Source organism: Penicillium expansum (assembly GCF_000769745.1).
Source record: "Penicillium expansum strain MD-8 chromosome Unknown contig143, whole genome shotgun sequence".
In the NCBI taxonomy this organism is placed as follows: Eukaryota; Fungi; Ascomycota; class Eurotiomycetes; order Eurotiales; family Aspergillaceae; genus Penicillium; species Penicillium expansum.
Window position 1 is genome coordinate 139928 of NW_015971170.1, and position 15323 is coordinate 155250.

The 15323-nt window shown below is 49.0% G+C and overlaps 3 protein-coding genes across 3 annotated transcripts; 1 reads left to right on the forward strand and 2 right to left on the reverse strand.

Moving 5' to 3' along the window:
* Positions 1–372: 372 nt before the first annotated feature.
* PEX2_042740 (ribonuclease Z) lies at positions 373–3498 on the reverse strand (the record flags this gene model as incomplete). The annotated part of the gene is made up of 1 exon (XM_016741549.1): positions 373–3498. One exon carries the CDS (start codon positions 3496–3498, stop codon positions 373–375), a length of 3126 nt encoding a protein of 1041 aa, XP_016603559.1.
* A 1143-nt stretch (positions 3499–4641) lies between these two features.
* On the reverse strand, positions 4642–6485 carry PEX2_042750 (bZIP transcription factor; the record flags this gene model as incomplete). The annotated part of the gene is made up of 2 exons (XM_016741550.1): positions 4642–5468; positions 5531–6485. 2 exons carry the CDS (start codon positions 6483–6485, stop codon positions 4642–4644), a joined length of 1782 nt encoding a protein of 593 aa, XP_016603560.1.
* A 3477-nt stretch (positions 6486–9962) lies between these two features.
* PEX2_042760 (Molybdenum cofactor synthesis C-terminal) lies at positions 9963–14830 on the forward strand (the record flags this gene model as incomplete). Its single annotated transcript, XM_016741551.1, has 9 exons — positions 9963–10040; positions 10100–10292; positions 10349–10537; positions 10585–10777; positions 10825–10924; positions 10975–12069; positions 12135–12394; positions 12716–13965; positions 14238–14830. The coding sequence occupies 9 exons, from the start codon at positions 9963–9965 to the stop codon at positions 14828–14830; spliced, it is 3951 nt and encodes a 1316-aa protein (XP_016603561.1).
* Between the last annotated feature and the right edge of the window lie 493 nt (positions 14831–15323).

The following is a 15323-nucleotide window of genomic DNA, read 5'->3' on the forward strand; positions in this document are numbered from 1 at the left end:
AGGAATCTATAAAATGGAATCGAGTCAGGAAATAAACGGCCCATGGGGGCGGTGAGGGGAGTGGATTTATTGGGGTAGAGCGGCTATACCGATAAGCCATTTGTGTCGATCTCCATTGAATTACATACTCTCTGTACTATGATTGAGTAGTTGAAGAGCATTAGAAGTGGAGAGTTATTCTCGTTATGTTCATCAACATCCAAAATACCATGGGGAAAGCTAGGGAAAGCTAAGAAACCCCCAAGAATAACGGCAGATATATGGTCTCCGCATCTCGGAAAATTCGCCGAAGCGTACTGAGCCTCGGCCAAGTATTCTCCGAGATGGAAAAGCTCTTCCAAGCGATGCATTGATATGGTATAATATATACAATTAGGAACACTCCTCGTAGTCACTCGTCTCCCATCCCTCCTCGCTTTCGCTAGCACTCCAGACAGATCGAGTGGGCGCAGTCTGTACCTCGCTAGTCTCAGTTGCTGCAGCTGCCAATGCGGCAGCGGTAGCAGTAGCCATTTGCTTGGCCCACTTCTTATTATTCTTCGCCTTGCGGGTATTTTCCTCTTCCTGACGCGTCTGTTTCACACGCTCAGATTCCTCGGTCGCCGCTCGCTCCAAGAGCTCGATGAGCTTCTCCAATGCTGGCGCATATGCCTGCGCAAGGGCAAAGTCCCCGACCTTGATACGCATGAAGTCCATCGCTCCGGCGACGGGGCCGGTATAACCACCGAACCTTTGGCTAGATTTCCCCGAGTTGATGTCGTCGGACAGTGGGGTGTCGTTGGAGCCAACTGCTTCATCTTGAGGGTCGTCGAATGGAATATCCGCATCTGCGGGCTCCTTCGCAGCTGCGTCCCGGCTGGACTGGAATTTGCCCGGGTTTCGCTTATCTACGAAAGCTATCTTTTGGTAGCGCTGGCTGAAATGAGTGAGCAGGACAGCGCGCGCTTGCATGCGGCGGCCGATCTCAATTGCCTCGGAGGAGGTCGAGTGCCGCTTGGCCCTAGCTGATCCGACCATGTCGTGTTGGAAAGTGGCCTCGTGGATGAGCACGGTTGAACCTTGTCCAATGACGGCAAATTTATCCGATGGCCTGCAGTCGCCAGAGTAGGAAACCTTGAATCCGTTGGAGAAGACAAAGGAGACAGCGAGCGCACCCTTGCAGTGTTTGACGCGGCAAGTGAGCAGGTCTGCAAGGCCGGTGGCAGACTTGAGAAGAGGAGTGAGGGGGGAAAATTTGTCCGTAAAGTTAACAGTATGACGATAACCACTAGGTAGTTGGTGCGAGAACGTGGTGACGGTTTGAGAACCATTGAATTCAGGACGCGCGGCAAGAGTAAGGAGCTTGTCAAATCCGAAGTCTTCGACCTGTGAATACTCTTCCAACCAGGAAATCATTGCATCATCAGACACAACAGCCAGTCGCTTCTCCTGGAGGATCTTGGCCATGTCGGTTTCACGGCTAACAGCCGAGCCAGATCCATTCTTGAAGTTCTCCGTGTGCCAGGCCTTGATTACAGAGACCGTTCCTAGGTGATGATCTGCGTGCAAATGACTGATCCAAATCATTCGCAGGTTCTGAAGCACTTCACGGAATTCTTCAGGCTCGAAAACTCGCTTCAGTTGACCAAGAGTATTCTCACCACAATCAAGCAGGTAGTAGCCATATCCAGGCACCTTCACCAGTGTGGCAGAGACATTTCGGTATTTGGATGGAACAGAGGAACCAGTACCTAGCGCAATGATCTCTGCATCCGCTCCAGGCCATTGTGTCCGTTGCGCGTGCAACTTCTTCTGGAATTCAGGCTTAGCCACGCGTTGGCGAATGACTTCCATCCGTTGCTCAACAGAACGCGGGATGGTATGCAATGCATTCGCTGGGTTGAAGCGGGACATCACTTCGTCACTGTTGAACCCGAAATTGGGCTCCATGTTGATGATGAATCCAGGTTCAAGAGGCTGCAGTGGAGAATTCTTGCGAGCAGCAATTGCAGATTCTGAATTAGCGTTGGGGGTGCCTGGTTGGGGAAGGGACACATTGTCGTGAACAGGAACCGCATAACTATCACTTTTCAGACGAGCTAGTCGGACAGTTGAGCTAGCGGAGCTGGTAAACGCCAGGTAGTTCGGGCAGTGGTCTGTGCTCGACACAGTGTGCTTGCAGTGGGACATGCTGGCAACGAATTCCTGGAATTTAGGGTGTTCAGCAACACCAGGTCCAAGAATCCAGATGAAGGCTTGCAACTCAGTCGTCACCGCTGGTGACTTCCATTCGGCCCGAGTGACCAGGTCCTCTACGTATTCGGGCGATGGCACTTCCATGATGGCAACGCCTTTTCCGGCTCGCGTCTGTCCCAAGACCATTTCTGAGGTGATGGTCTTTCCATCCAGAGATTGAACGCTCTCGCCCCTCGTCAATGCTGCGTACTTAGCACCCTTCTCGACCTTCAATTCTTGGGCCTTCTTCGGGTCGAACTTTCCGCGGATATCGTGGTTCCGCACGATATAGCAGACTGCCTCTTTCGAGGGAGAAGTAGTCGGGAGACTGTCGACAGTAGCACCGGGCCAGGGCTTTCGAACTAGCACCTTGATGTCTGGAAGCGCATCTGGGCCACCCGGCACCGGACCTTTGTACTGCTCAAGGTCCTTTGTCTCCGGGTTGCGAATGAATATAGCGGCCGGCATCTTGACCTCAGCCAATGGGGTTTCATGGAGAGCGTCCATCTTCCATGTTGAGTTGAACATATCCTGCACAATGGACTGCGTCACGATCAGGTTCTTAGTACGCTGGTCCAAATGATCTTCGGTCTGTTCGGATTCCTGGAACTCGTCCAAGCTCCGCTTTCGTGGAGACTGTGACCGCGGCTGCGTGACTCGAGGACGAGCCGATGCATGAGGCTTAATAGGCAGGGCCCAGACTTTGATATTAGAGTCAAACCATGAGGGCTTCTCAAAGGGATCCTCGGCGCCGGTAGACTTTTGCTTGGCGACAGTCTCCGAGTCATATTCTTTCAAATACACCGGCATGCCCTTCCGGAAAACAAACCGCCGAGACGTAGCCAGTGTATGTGTAAGACTCGCAGCACCATGGATCGTCAGGTTACCTCTCTGCAATACCGCCTCGCCTTCCCGCTCCACAGTCGCCCTGCCATGTTGCTGGGGTGTGCGGGGCTTGAGTTTTATATTTTCTTCAACCTCCCTTTGCGCCCTGCGCGCAGCCTTCTTCCGATGTTCCTCCTCGACGGCCGCCATAGAGGTTGACACCGTATCGGCAAGGGTCAAAATGATACCAATCAACCCGCCTGTGTTGGCCCATTCTGTCCGTCCAGTAACAAACACATCGGTGAGGAGAGAGAGCTTAACCCCACGCTCTGTGCATGCACGCTGTGTGCCTTCCGATAGCTGACCGAAAAAGTATCGCTTGTCCGAGAAGTTGAGGCAAACGGCCGTGCCGGGGGTATCGGCCGTTGGGGTCGTAATGACCTGGTAGAAGAATTTCATTGGGGAAACTCCGGCGGCAGGTACAGGCAATGAAGTGAGTTCGAGCTTGGATGGTTGACAGATCAAGTAGTCGTCGCTGTTGACCCGTCGTTTTCTCGAGACCGGGCTAGCTGGAAGAAAGTATGCGTTTGGGTTGATTGTAGGTTGTCTGATTCGAAGCGGCAAGGGTTTCTCTTCGGATTTCTTTTTGTCCGCTAATTGCGCCAATGATTTAGGGTATTTGAAGCTACTCGAGCTCAGTTTTGAGTCACCGAAGTTTCGTGGGTGACGGTTTGTGGCGCTGCGATATGATCGTAGGGTGGATGGCGAAATTGAGGTTCGAGGGAACGCGCTCCAGGCGACTGCGCGAGTTGTTGCGGTTGACAGAGCACCGCGCACACAAGAGGAAGCCAACTTGTCTAGAATGGAGAGTATTGAAGGGGAAATAATTGATAGAAAGCCCCTAGGTGTAGTAATGTCAAGGAGTAGGAGACTGGTGGATCCCCACGTTAAAAGAAAAAAAAGTGACGGTCGATTTCTGCATGACGGCCGGGCAGAAAACCCATTTGGACCGCCATGGAGCAACTCTCTTTTAATAAAATAGTACAATCGATAGCTAAATGGTATTTAAAATACTAAAAGTGCATTTGGGACATATTTGGACTATCAAAGAAGTCCATGAGGCTCAACAAATTTGAGTGTTTTGGTTATGCGCGACGCTTGAACATTAGACAGCCCTGAAACATGCAACACAGTGCTATAGCATCATTTTGACAAATTGACAAGCATTCTATTCAGTATTCGGCTAAACTACATCCAGAGTACAGGCTATGCAATAAAATAAGACAATCATATGGCCGTAAATATCAAGGTTTGGACTTTTACTCCACAGATCCTTCAGATACGCCAGTAAAGTAACCTCCAAAATTCCGTCGAGAAGGTCCTTCGTGGGAGATACACGATATATAGTAAGAGACAGGCGCCTTGAAACTCCCCCAGGGCATCTGGAAAAACAAAAGAAAAGACACCCCCCCATGATTCGCAAAATATGGCAGGAGGTTTCACCGTGGGTGTATAGTCACAAGACGATGACGAAGACAAAGAAAAGAGGAATCACATGTACAAAGAAAAAGGAGGCCGAAAGGGCAAGACGCTAATGGGGAATCACTGAAGGTGGGATGTGACAGCTGAGACACGCTCGAAGGCAGCGTCAATGCTGTTGCAAAGGGCGTTGAAGGTTCTCTTGGCCGAATCGCTAACTTCAGAGTTGTCAACGACGAGTTGGAACTGAGCAGTCTTCTCGGTCGAGACACCTTCGAAGGTGATGTCGGCAGCGGGGGCAGGAGAGTCAACAAAGAGAGCGAAGGCAGGATCAGACTCGTCAATCTCAACATCAGGGTTGACAACACCAATGTCAGACTGGCTAGGCGAGTCGCTAGCAGGACGGTCGACAACAGGAGCCTCATTCTTGGAGCTCTCGGAGATGCTGAAGGAAGATGAGGATTTTCCGGACAGAACTTCAGCATCAAGGGCCGGGCCTTCGGGGACCTCCATGACAGCAAAGACGGGAGTGTTGCCGTAGTTCATGTCGATTCCGGAGTTCCAGCCGCCGTTGTTCATGCCCATGCTGGAGGGGTCCATACCTTGGTTGGGAACCATGACCATATTGGCCTGGGGGGGTTGCTGCATCTGGAACTCTTGGCCACGGTTGGCATTCGTGTCCTTGGGCATAGCCTGCATGTTGGGCTGGGGTGCAGCCTGCTGGACTTGTTGCTGCTGCTGAGGTTGTTGTTGGGATTGCTGCTGGGGTTGAACGGGCATAGTGTCACCCATGTCGTTCAAGAAGTTGGAGAAGTGAGGAGATCCCAGAAGCATGCGGGCCAAGTCGTTCAGGCGGGCATTCTCTTCGTAAAGAGCGCGGTTCTGGAGGCGAACCTCGTGGGCCTCGTTGGTTCTAGCGGCCACCTCGCTTTCAAGCTGACCAATGTATTCTGGTGAGAGACGTTAGCACAAAGGACATTACATATGTATTCAAGTGTTCAGAGAGTCATACCCTTGCGGCGAGATCGGAAAGCGCGAGCGGAAACCTTGTTTCGCAACTGGCGGCGCTCTTTGCTGCTGAGCTTCTTGCCCTCCTCGCTAGCGAGAAGGCGCTCATCTTCATCCATGTCGGCCTCGTCCTTCCGGGCCTTGGCCATCTGCGGCATACCGTTGGAGGGACTGGGGGAGCCCTCGCCATTGGCCATAGCATTCTGGCGCATCTGCTGGAGTAGACGGGAGATACGCTCCTCGACCACAGGATCAGGGTTGCGGGGACCACGGGCTTGAGGCATAACATCGGGCACTTGATCCGGACGCTGCTGTATCTGAGGGCGGACCATCTCGCTTTGCTTTTGTTGCTGGGCCTTGGCCATCGCAGCCTGCTGCTGATGCATCCCGGGGTACATGCGACCGACCTGTGTAGACGGACCAGCCTGAGCCAGCTCATGGCCTCCGAGAGCGTTGGGATCGACATATTGGTTTTTGTGCCCAGGGTTTGCCGGGTAGAAGTATGGTGAGGGATTCATGTTTTCGGGATCAATCTCCATCTCTGACGGGTTCCGGCCCGGTGCGGTGTTGAAGTCGAATTGTGCGTCCTCGCGCTTCATGTGATGACCAGCATACACCTCGGCGTTCACGGGAAATCCTTGACCATTGTTGAAGCCCATCGGGACCTGGCTGTAAGACATAGACAAAGCACCGGGTGGGAGACCAGTCTGTTGTCTGTGTTCGTCGTACTGGTGGCTTGGGGCCTGGAATGCGAGGGGGGACTGGCCACTTGAGGCGAAGCTGGCACTGCGGGCGTCACTGGCACTGAACTCGGTGCTTGCGACCGACGGTTGGCTGACCATAACCTTTGAGCGGGAGGGGTCGGATGTGTAAGTGAGTTGATCGAAGTTGATGAATGAGTCTAGTTCTTGGTCATAGTTGGCAACGGGTTGCATCGGATGTTCTGCGAGAGTCGCCATGGTAATCTGAATAAGGCTGTCCCTCGACTGTGTAGAGATAGGGTAGATATGGCGTGAGATATGGCGTGAGATAAGTATGTGGGGGGTATAAGTGAGATAGGTTGAGAAGATTTAAGAAAGAGGGAAAATATAAGGATAAGAATGATCCGAAAAACGAAGGTCTAATGGAATATGGATTTGGATCTAGATGGATAATTGAACTTGGTAGAGAAATGGGGAAAGGGACAAAGTGTTCCGGAATAGCAACAGGGGATTGCGCGTCCTTTCTGAGTCAGCGGGGGCCTCAGGAATGCAATCCCGTGATTGGTTGCCACTGGACGGAACTTCCAATCTTGGATTGTTTACAATACCGTATCCAGGGAATGTATTTATGATTTTTAGATCTATACTCCGTGCTCCATAACGTTATTATTTATGTACAACATATATGCTTCATCTACAGAGTACTCTCTACTAGTGATAAATCCATGGGTAGAAAACTAAATTTAGTTAAATCTTTATATTCGATAGTCTATTAAACATTCAATATTCACAGTACTCCCCTATGAATACATATCCTCTACGGAGTACCAGTCAACATGTTAGAAGTGGGCCAATCTTAGGGCAAGAAGCATCTGATCCGAGTAGTGGCCGTCAAGTAAAACTTTCCAGGGCTAGGGTATTGGAAACGTATTGTATTGTAATTGTACCTTTTTTGTACCTTTCGTGACGCAAGTGGCTGTGCCATGTTTCTCCAGGGCTGTTTATCGAGGATTGCCTGCTTTAGTGATTTTCACATTCCTGTTGACATCAATGTTGGATTGGATCGCCTAAATGTACACAAGAATATCTCAATGGATTTAGGGCCTGAAAGCTCAAACTTCAAGAAAATACCTTACCAACCTTGTTCGGACTAAGAGTAACTGCAGCTAGCGGCTTTCGGGGCTGAGCCAATTATTTTGAGGGGCTTCGGCCATAATGCCGTGAGCAGTGGGTAAAAAAATGTGTCCTTACTTTCTGCAATTCGTACAACATACAACATGCAATATGCGTTGAGCCCCAGACCCATAATAGTTAATACTTACAATGTACTCCGTACATATGTACACATATTTATGCCAAGCAGATTGTGATCCAGGGTGCATTTCCCATATTCCCATGTGTCGACAAGAATCCCTTGTTTCATCAAAACTAGGATGTACGTACACCGGCGTCTCGCCAGGCCCCCTGAACCGGATAAACCACGGCGAACCAGTCAGAGATGTAGATTGGCCAGTCCGTCCTCTCGTGCTCCCGTGTGTGAGAACCGCAATAAGCTTTTCTAAAGTTGAAGCGGGTCGGCAAGAAAGGATGCCAAAGGAGAAGGACTGGGAGCCATTCAGGCTCGGTGGACTTACGCTCACGTGATACGGTACTCTATTCCTAATCAGGCTAGCTAGTCCGGCTTTATTAAACACTAAATCTCTTCCAGTCGATCTCCGAGGTCTCATAATCGAGTGCATTATCCATGGATAAATTCCATGCCGGTACCCTAGAATCTTCCTTCATTTCTATAGACTTGCCTATTTGGATTGCCCCTGAACCTTAACAAGGCGAAACACCACGGTAGACAGGGCAGACACGGTGGAGTAACTCATTACCCCTTTTTGATTTTTTCACCCGAAGAACCAACTTTCCCCTGAGTCTCGACTCTTCGGCAGCCCGCTTTGTGTTGCCAGTGATTATCTTGATCTACTACAAGATGTAGGGCTGACTCGGATTACCATTGATCCCCGGCCGCGTAGAGTGACTGCGTGCAAAGAGGCTGAGTTAATTCTGCGCCTCAGTGCCACAACAACCGCACTAACTGTAGTTTTATGCTTCTTAAAAATAGACACTGGAAAATATTCACGGCATTTCCCTAAAGTCGATAATGCCGATACATAAACGCCAATAGCTGACTCGAGTCGAACTACTCCGTACTCCGTACGTATTTCCTTTTTTGAAGTTTCTGCAAGAACGCCTCTTGTGCGGATCCTTTATCAAACTGTCCCGAGTTCGAACAGTGGATCTAGGCCATTGGCTCGATCTCCATCCACGCCCCAGCCATCACTCTTTTGCTATACTATTTGCCTGCTAATAGCTGCATATAATTGATTCTCGTGACATGGGTCGGTATGAAAAGTGCGTCTCTGCCATAGTAGCCCAGCATTACTTACGTATGCTATCAGCGCCTCGATTTTTTCATGCAATCACATACGTCTAGACTAGATCTCTTCCCTGGACCCCATTGTCTGGTTACCTGACGCCTCCTACTATAAGACCCGCCACCATGCCCTGATCTCCCAGCTTTTCAAGCCTCTAGACCCTTCACCATAAACCCTGACAACGGGCCCGGTTTCAGGTTATTTTCTGGTCGTCTGACGACTCGTCCCAGGCCCGCTCAAATTTCCAACAAGCATGGGCGTGGTCGAGACTCTTGAACGCTTTAGTGGATATGCAGAAATTAAGATCTAGATCTAGATCACACCTTATCGTGGATAATGAGTAAAATATGGACTATGTCCCAGCTTTGGTGCCTGACTAGAGATCTCGATCGGTCGCTCTGGACTTTGCTTGTTTGAACATTCGAGAACTAGACTCTAGTCTTCCCCGGTCTATCTCGAATATGGAGCAGAATGGAGAACATACACGTGTCGCTGTAGACTTTTGCTTTTCATGTTGCTAGCATTTGGGTAAGACGACCTTAATATCATGGTATAGGGCTAGCCCTTGATAATCTAGATCCCGACGTTTTCCAACATGCCTAGGGGACTAACGGAATATAGATGATATCATATTATTCGTTCGAACTCTCGTTGTCAATGCTATTGGCTAGGTGTATGACTACGTCCTTTTTGAGATTCAATTTAGAAAAGAAAAGAACTACATCTTGTCTCGAATATTTATCGACTGGCTTGGCTTCTTATTCTTCGTGGGATTTTGTTTTCGAAATTCGAATTTCTTGTCGTGTAAAGAGAGCACCGTTCCCTCTATATATATTTATAGTTTGATGCAATTAACCACAACGCACAGGATCAAAGAATTGTGAGTCACTGATACCGAGGTATATATAGGTACGACCTCTCATAATTTACTAAATAACTCATATTGGAAAATGCAAAATGCGAGAGCACAGTGATGCAAGTGCGACTTCGCTAAATGGCCAAGGAATGCGAGTCACTGCCTCAGGCACCGGTTTATTCCTCTTTCGGACCCCGACCCCGGAATGGCCATCAAGCAGCATCTAATTGTTCGCATTCGTTCATATTTGATTCGATGACTCAAGAATAAGAAGTTTAATGGAGTCATAGTGGCGCATTTTGATTCTGCAAAGGGCTTGAGTGCCGTGGCTGCTGTTGAGAGTTTTTTTTATATGAGCTCGCCAGAACCGACTTCAGGAATTACTTCAGATATCTAACACTTGAACCCTGGTGAAAACCACCCACGACTAAGAAATCTAACTAAATTACTGAAGCTATGACATCCGCCTCAACAATTCTGGCAACGTGCAAACAGACACGGTTCCATCTGCTAGATGACAATCCTTCGAAGGAGGTATGGGTAGCTACAATAATGATCGAGATGACCACTGACGTTGAAATTTGTGTTGTCAGATTGATGTAGATGGACTGAACATCATAGTCACATTATCCGCCCCCGAATCCACGGAAGATGCATCGAAATCAAAGACCAAAGGGAAATCAAAGGCCAAGGCTGCAGGGAGAGAGCTCATCTCAGACGCCCACCTACGACTCAAGGCAGGCGTTCACTATGGGTTGCTAGGTCGAAATGGAACTGGGAAGTCTAGTGAGACAGACCCCAACAATTAGCATTTGCAAGGCTTAGCATATTGATTTTACCAGCGCTCCTCCGGGCAATGGCAGAGAAACTCATTCCTGGCATCCCGCATGCGACGCGCATGGCGATTTTGCAGCAGACGGACGAACAAGATGACAAAACTTTTGGTGAAGATCCTAATCAGGACAAAACTGTTCTGGAAGCCGTTCTCAGCAGCGATGAAACAAGGAACGAGGCTGTTCGGATGGCGGAGTGTTCGTATGCTTATTCAATTGGAATTGCACCTGGCTGACCTCACAAGTCCTATCGAAGAGTTTTGAGACTGAAGATCCAATGCAGCCCGTGCGGGCAATTCGCAAAATCCGACACCAGAAAGCAGAAAAGCATCTCTTTCTAGCACACAAAAACGCAAGCCTGAAAAGCGGTGCTCGAGGTCTACAAGCAAGGAAAGACTTGAAGGCTGCCGAGGGGAAGCTCGAGGCCACATCAGAAATGTCGGTTGCATTCATTCGCGCTAGAAACTATATCTGACTTCTGTTAGGTTGGCACAGGATTTAGACGCCATCGATGCGGATATGGTCCAGTCGGATACCCAAGCTGCCGTCGAAACATTACAAAATTTACAGTCTCAACTCGAAGATGTAAGACTTTATACGACGGCCGTGCACCTACTCCATTAACGTGAAACTAGATGAAACTTGCCGATATGGAGCAACAAGCTCGTCGTATTCTCCTTGGTCTCGGCTTCAAAGAAGACGGATTCGGGAAGAAAGTTTCGACGCTCTCAGGTGGTTGGCGTATGCGATGTATGCTAGCCAGCATTCTTGTTCAAGACCCCGACATCATGATCCTCGATGAGCCAACCAATTTCCTGGATCTTCTGGGAGTGGTGTGGCTGGAGAACTACCTGAAACAGCTCCGCGACACATCAGAGACAACCATCGTCTTGGTTTCACACGACAGGGATTTCATCAATGCTGTCTGCGAGGAGATTGTCATCATCCGAGACCAGAAACTGACGTATTTCCGAGGGAACCTGTCTGCATACGAGCAAGATTTCGAGGAACAGAAACTCTACCTGGGGCGCATGAAGGAGGCTCAAGAGCGTCAGGTTGCACATATGGAAGCTAGTATCCGGGAGAATATCAAGATTGGAAAAAAGACCAATGACGAAAACAAGCTGAGACAAGCTAAGTCGCGACAGAAGAAAGTTGATGATCGGATGGGTCTCCAAGTCAGCGCGAACGGGGGGCGTTTCAAACTGAATCGTGATCTAGTCGGATTTCATCTCCAGAGTCGAGCTGAGATCGACGTTCCGACAGATGAAAAGGGCGCGACTATGAGTTTGCCTGATGCGACGGAGTTGCGGTTTCCCGGGCCGTTGGTATCGCTTGAGGGTATTGTTTTCCAGTACAAGAAAGCCGACCGTGTCATCCTGGACGACGTGAACTTGGTCGTTCATCTGGGTGATCGTGTCGGGATTATGGGTCTCAATGGTTCGGGGAAGACCACTCTGCTCCGAGTTCTGACGGGACAGCTATCTCCTTCCAAGGGCAAAGTGTCAACTCACTCCCGGCTGAAAGTGGGTTACTATAGCCAGCATTCCGTGGAAGAACTGCAAGAGCGTGGCCGAGGCGAGCCTAGCTTAACTGCACTGGGATTATTAACGATTGAAACCGAAGGATCCCTGAATGAAGGTGCTATTCGAGGTCTACTTTCTTCAATGGGGTTAGCAGGTCGTATCGCATCTGATGTCCCTGTTGCCAAACTATCAGGTGGACAATTGGTATGTGAAACGTGAAAGATCAACGTAAAACATTTGAAGCAAGCTAATAATATTATCAAATCTAGGTCCGCCTTGCATTAGCTCGAATCGTCTGGAGCGCACCACAGCTTCTCATTCTTGATGAAATCACTACGCATTTAGATTTCTACACTGTCACTGCATTAGCTACGGCTATCTCCTCATTCAACGGTGCTGTGCTTCTAATTTCACACGATCGTTTCCTTGTTCGATCTGTGGTCGAGGGCAAGCGAGACACTGAGCACAAACTGGACGAAGATTTCGAAGGACTAGAGGAGGAAGAGACTGAAGAAACGCCAAGGCGACGGTCTGTTTATGTGATTAAACAAGGCAAGATGAACGAACAGAAGAATGGGGTGGAACAGTTCGAAAAGAGCCTGGTGAAACGAGTGCAGAAGTTGTTACCGGCTATAGATTAGTTGATGTAGTGGACTCGATGACCAATTGAAATGAAGATATTATGACTCAGCACGGAGCCCGCCGAGAGCATGTGCGATAAGAGACATTCCCCTCATTCCTCCGCGGAGGACCTCTTGGAATATATATCTAGCTCCAACATGCAACATTTTACCCCTTGAAAAAACTTCCTCATGGCTAGCTTGTGCAAGCGGTTTTGGTCTTGCCCTAGGGCTACTCGCCAGTGGGGCATCCAGACTCGACTCCAGAGCACTCGCGCCGCATCAAGACCTAACGCCACCGTCACCTCCCCCGAATTACCACCTCCGCACACATCAACCGAATCCTCTAAACTATCAAAACTCAAGTCTGCGAAGCCCTTCTCCGATTTCCTCACCGATACCTTCAATCGCCAACATGACTATCTGCGCATTAGCATCACGGAACGGTGCAATCTTCGGTGTCTGTACTGCATGCCCGAAGAAGGTATAGACCTCTCGCCCTCTGCGAAACTGCTTACGTCCCCGGAGATTCTATACCTGTCCTCGCTATTCGTCTCACAAGGCGTCACTAAAATTCGATTGACGGGCGGGGAGCCGACGGTCCGCAAAGATATCGTACCGTTGATGCAGGACATTGGCAAGCTGCGACAAAATGGGCTTCGGGAACTGTGTTTGACAACCAATGGGATCTCATTACATCGAAAATTGGACCCGATGGTGGAGGCTGGGTTGACCGGAGTCAATCTCAGCCTGGACACGCTGGATCCGTTCCAGTTCCAGATCATGACAAGACGCAAGGGATTCGATGCTGTGATGAAGAGCATCGACCGAATTCTGGAAATGAACAAGGCAGGTGCGGGGATCAAGCTGAAGATCAATTGCGTTGTCATGAGGGGAATGAACGACCGAGAGATCCTTCCGTTCGTGGAACTGGGCCGCGAGAAACCGGTCGAAGTGCGCTTCATCGAGTATATGCCTTTCGGCGGGAACAAATGGAACCAGGGAAAGATGTTCTCATATCAGGAGATGCTGGCTGTCATCCGAGAGAAGTATCCCACATTCGAAAAAGTGGCCGACCACAAGAATGATACGAGTAAGACATACCGTGTTCCTGGCTTCGAAGGCCGCGTGGGATTTATCACGAGCATGACACACAACTTCTGTGGTACCTGCAACCGGTTACGCATTACTAGCGACGGAAATCTCAAAGTCTGCCTGTTCGGTAACGCCGAAGTTTCCTTGCGCGATATCATCCGCAAGGAGAACGGTGGGAACCCAATTGACTTGGACGCAATGAACAACCTGAAACTGTTGGAAACAGTACAAACTGCAGCACGCCTTAGTGATGAAGGCGGCTTGGTGAATGAGCGAGAACGTGAGATTCTTGACATCATCGGTATGGCAGTGAAACGAAAGAAGGCAAAACACGCCGGCATGGCGCAACTGAAGGATATGAAGAACCGCCCTATGATCTTGATTGGTGGGTAGCCATTTTCACTTTCATTTTCTCTTTTCATGATTGGAAACGCTTTATGACCTGTAAATCATTTCGGATGAACATTTCTTTTGGATATCCTGAAATTGGCGAGATCTTACTTGATACCATGTATACATGAAATTAATGTATTCGGACATTGTTACATTGAATCATCAGGCTGATAGATGAAATAGATAATAAACTGAAACCATGGAGGTCAGGATCTCACTCTTGGTCAACCATACCAGTACATATGCTTTCGCATCTCTCTGCAGCTTCCCAGAGTCGTCTATACCACTCTGGGCGCTCTAAACCAGAGACCGAAGACCGTATTCCTCGCCCATCCCCCTCCCTACCTACCACCTCAGACGCCGACCTCCCTCACCTCACACCATCCAAGACCGTACACATGACCCAGATCACCGAAAAACCCGAAACAAAACGCGTCGCTACAGCCGCCTGCACCGTCTCCTTCTCGAACCCACGACCCTGGGCAATCCTCCGCGAAGGCCAAACCACACACAAAGGCGACGTCTTCAGCGTTGCCCGGATCGCGGGTATCATGGCCGCAAAAAAAACGCCTGATATCGTGCCCCTTTGTCATCCCGGGATCGGCATTACTGGGGTCGAGGTTAGCGTGGAACTAGTTGGGCCTGCGCAGGACAGGGATCATGGTGCTATGCATGTCGTGGCGTCGGTCAGCTGTTTTGGTCGTACAGGGGTGGAAATGGAGGCTATGACAGCTACGATGGGTGCAGCTTTGACGGTTTATGACATGCTGAAGGCTGTGGATAAGGGGATGGTTATTAATTCTGTTAGATTGTTGGAGAAACAGGGTGGAAAAAGTGGGCATTGGGTACGGGAATAAGTTATATGTATGTAGTTGATATAGAGTAGTTATTTGGTTGATATATAGCTCGTAAAGGGCATTTACTATATGACCTCCCCTAACCCTAATGGGGTATTCTTCCTATGCATGATCAGCCTTATGGGCCAACCGTTTAAATTCTCCGTTCACCGTAGTTTCATGATTTTTTCCCTTTTGACCAATGATCTTTTCTATTTATCCTGATATTTATCCTGATATTTATCCTGATATTTATCCCGTTATAGCGATCATTTTTCTTCTTCTGCATTCCTGTGTGGCCGTTAAGATATTTTCGAGCCCACATAGTTAACTCGAATTGGCTTAGCTGTTCGGCCGTTGAGCTTTTACATTTTTTTCTTTCTTTTCTTTATTTAACTATATAATTCTCATAAATATTCTATTTGACATTAACTGTGTTAATTCGAAATATCTCTGTTGTGTGGGTTTCCCTGAAAAATCCTGCAAAAAAAAAAAAGAAACTTCAAGTTTTCAT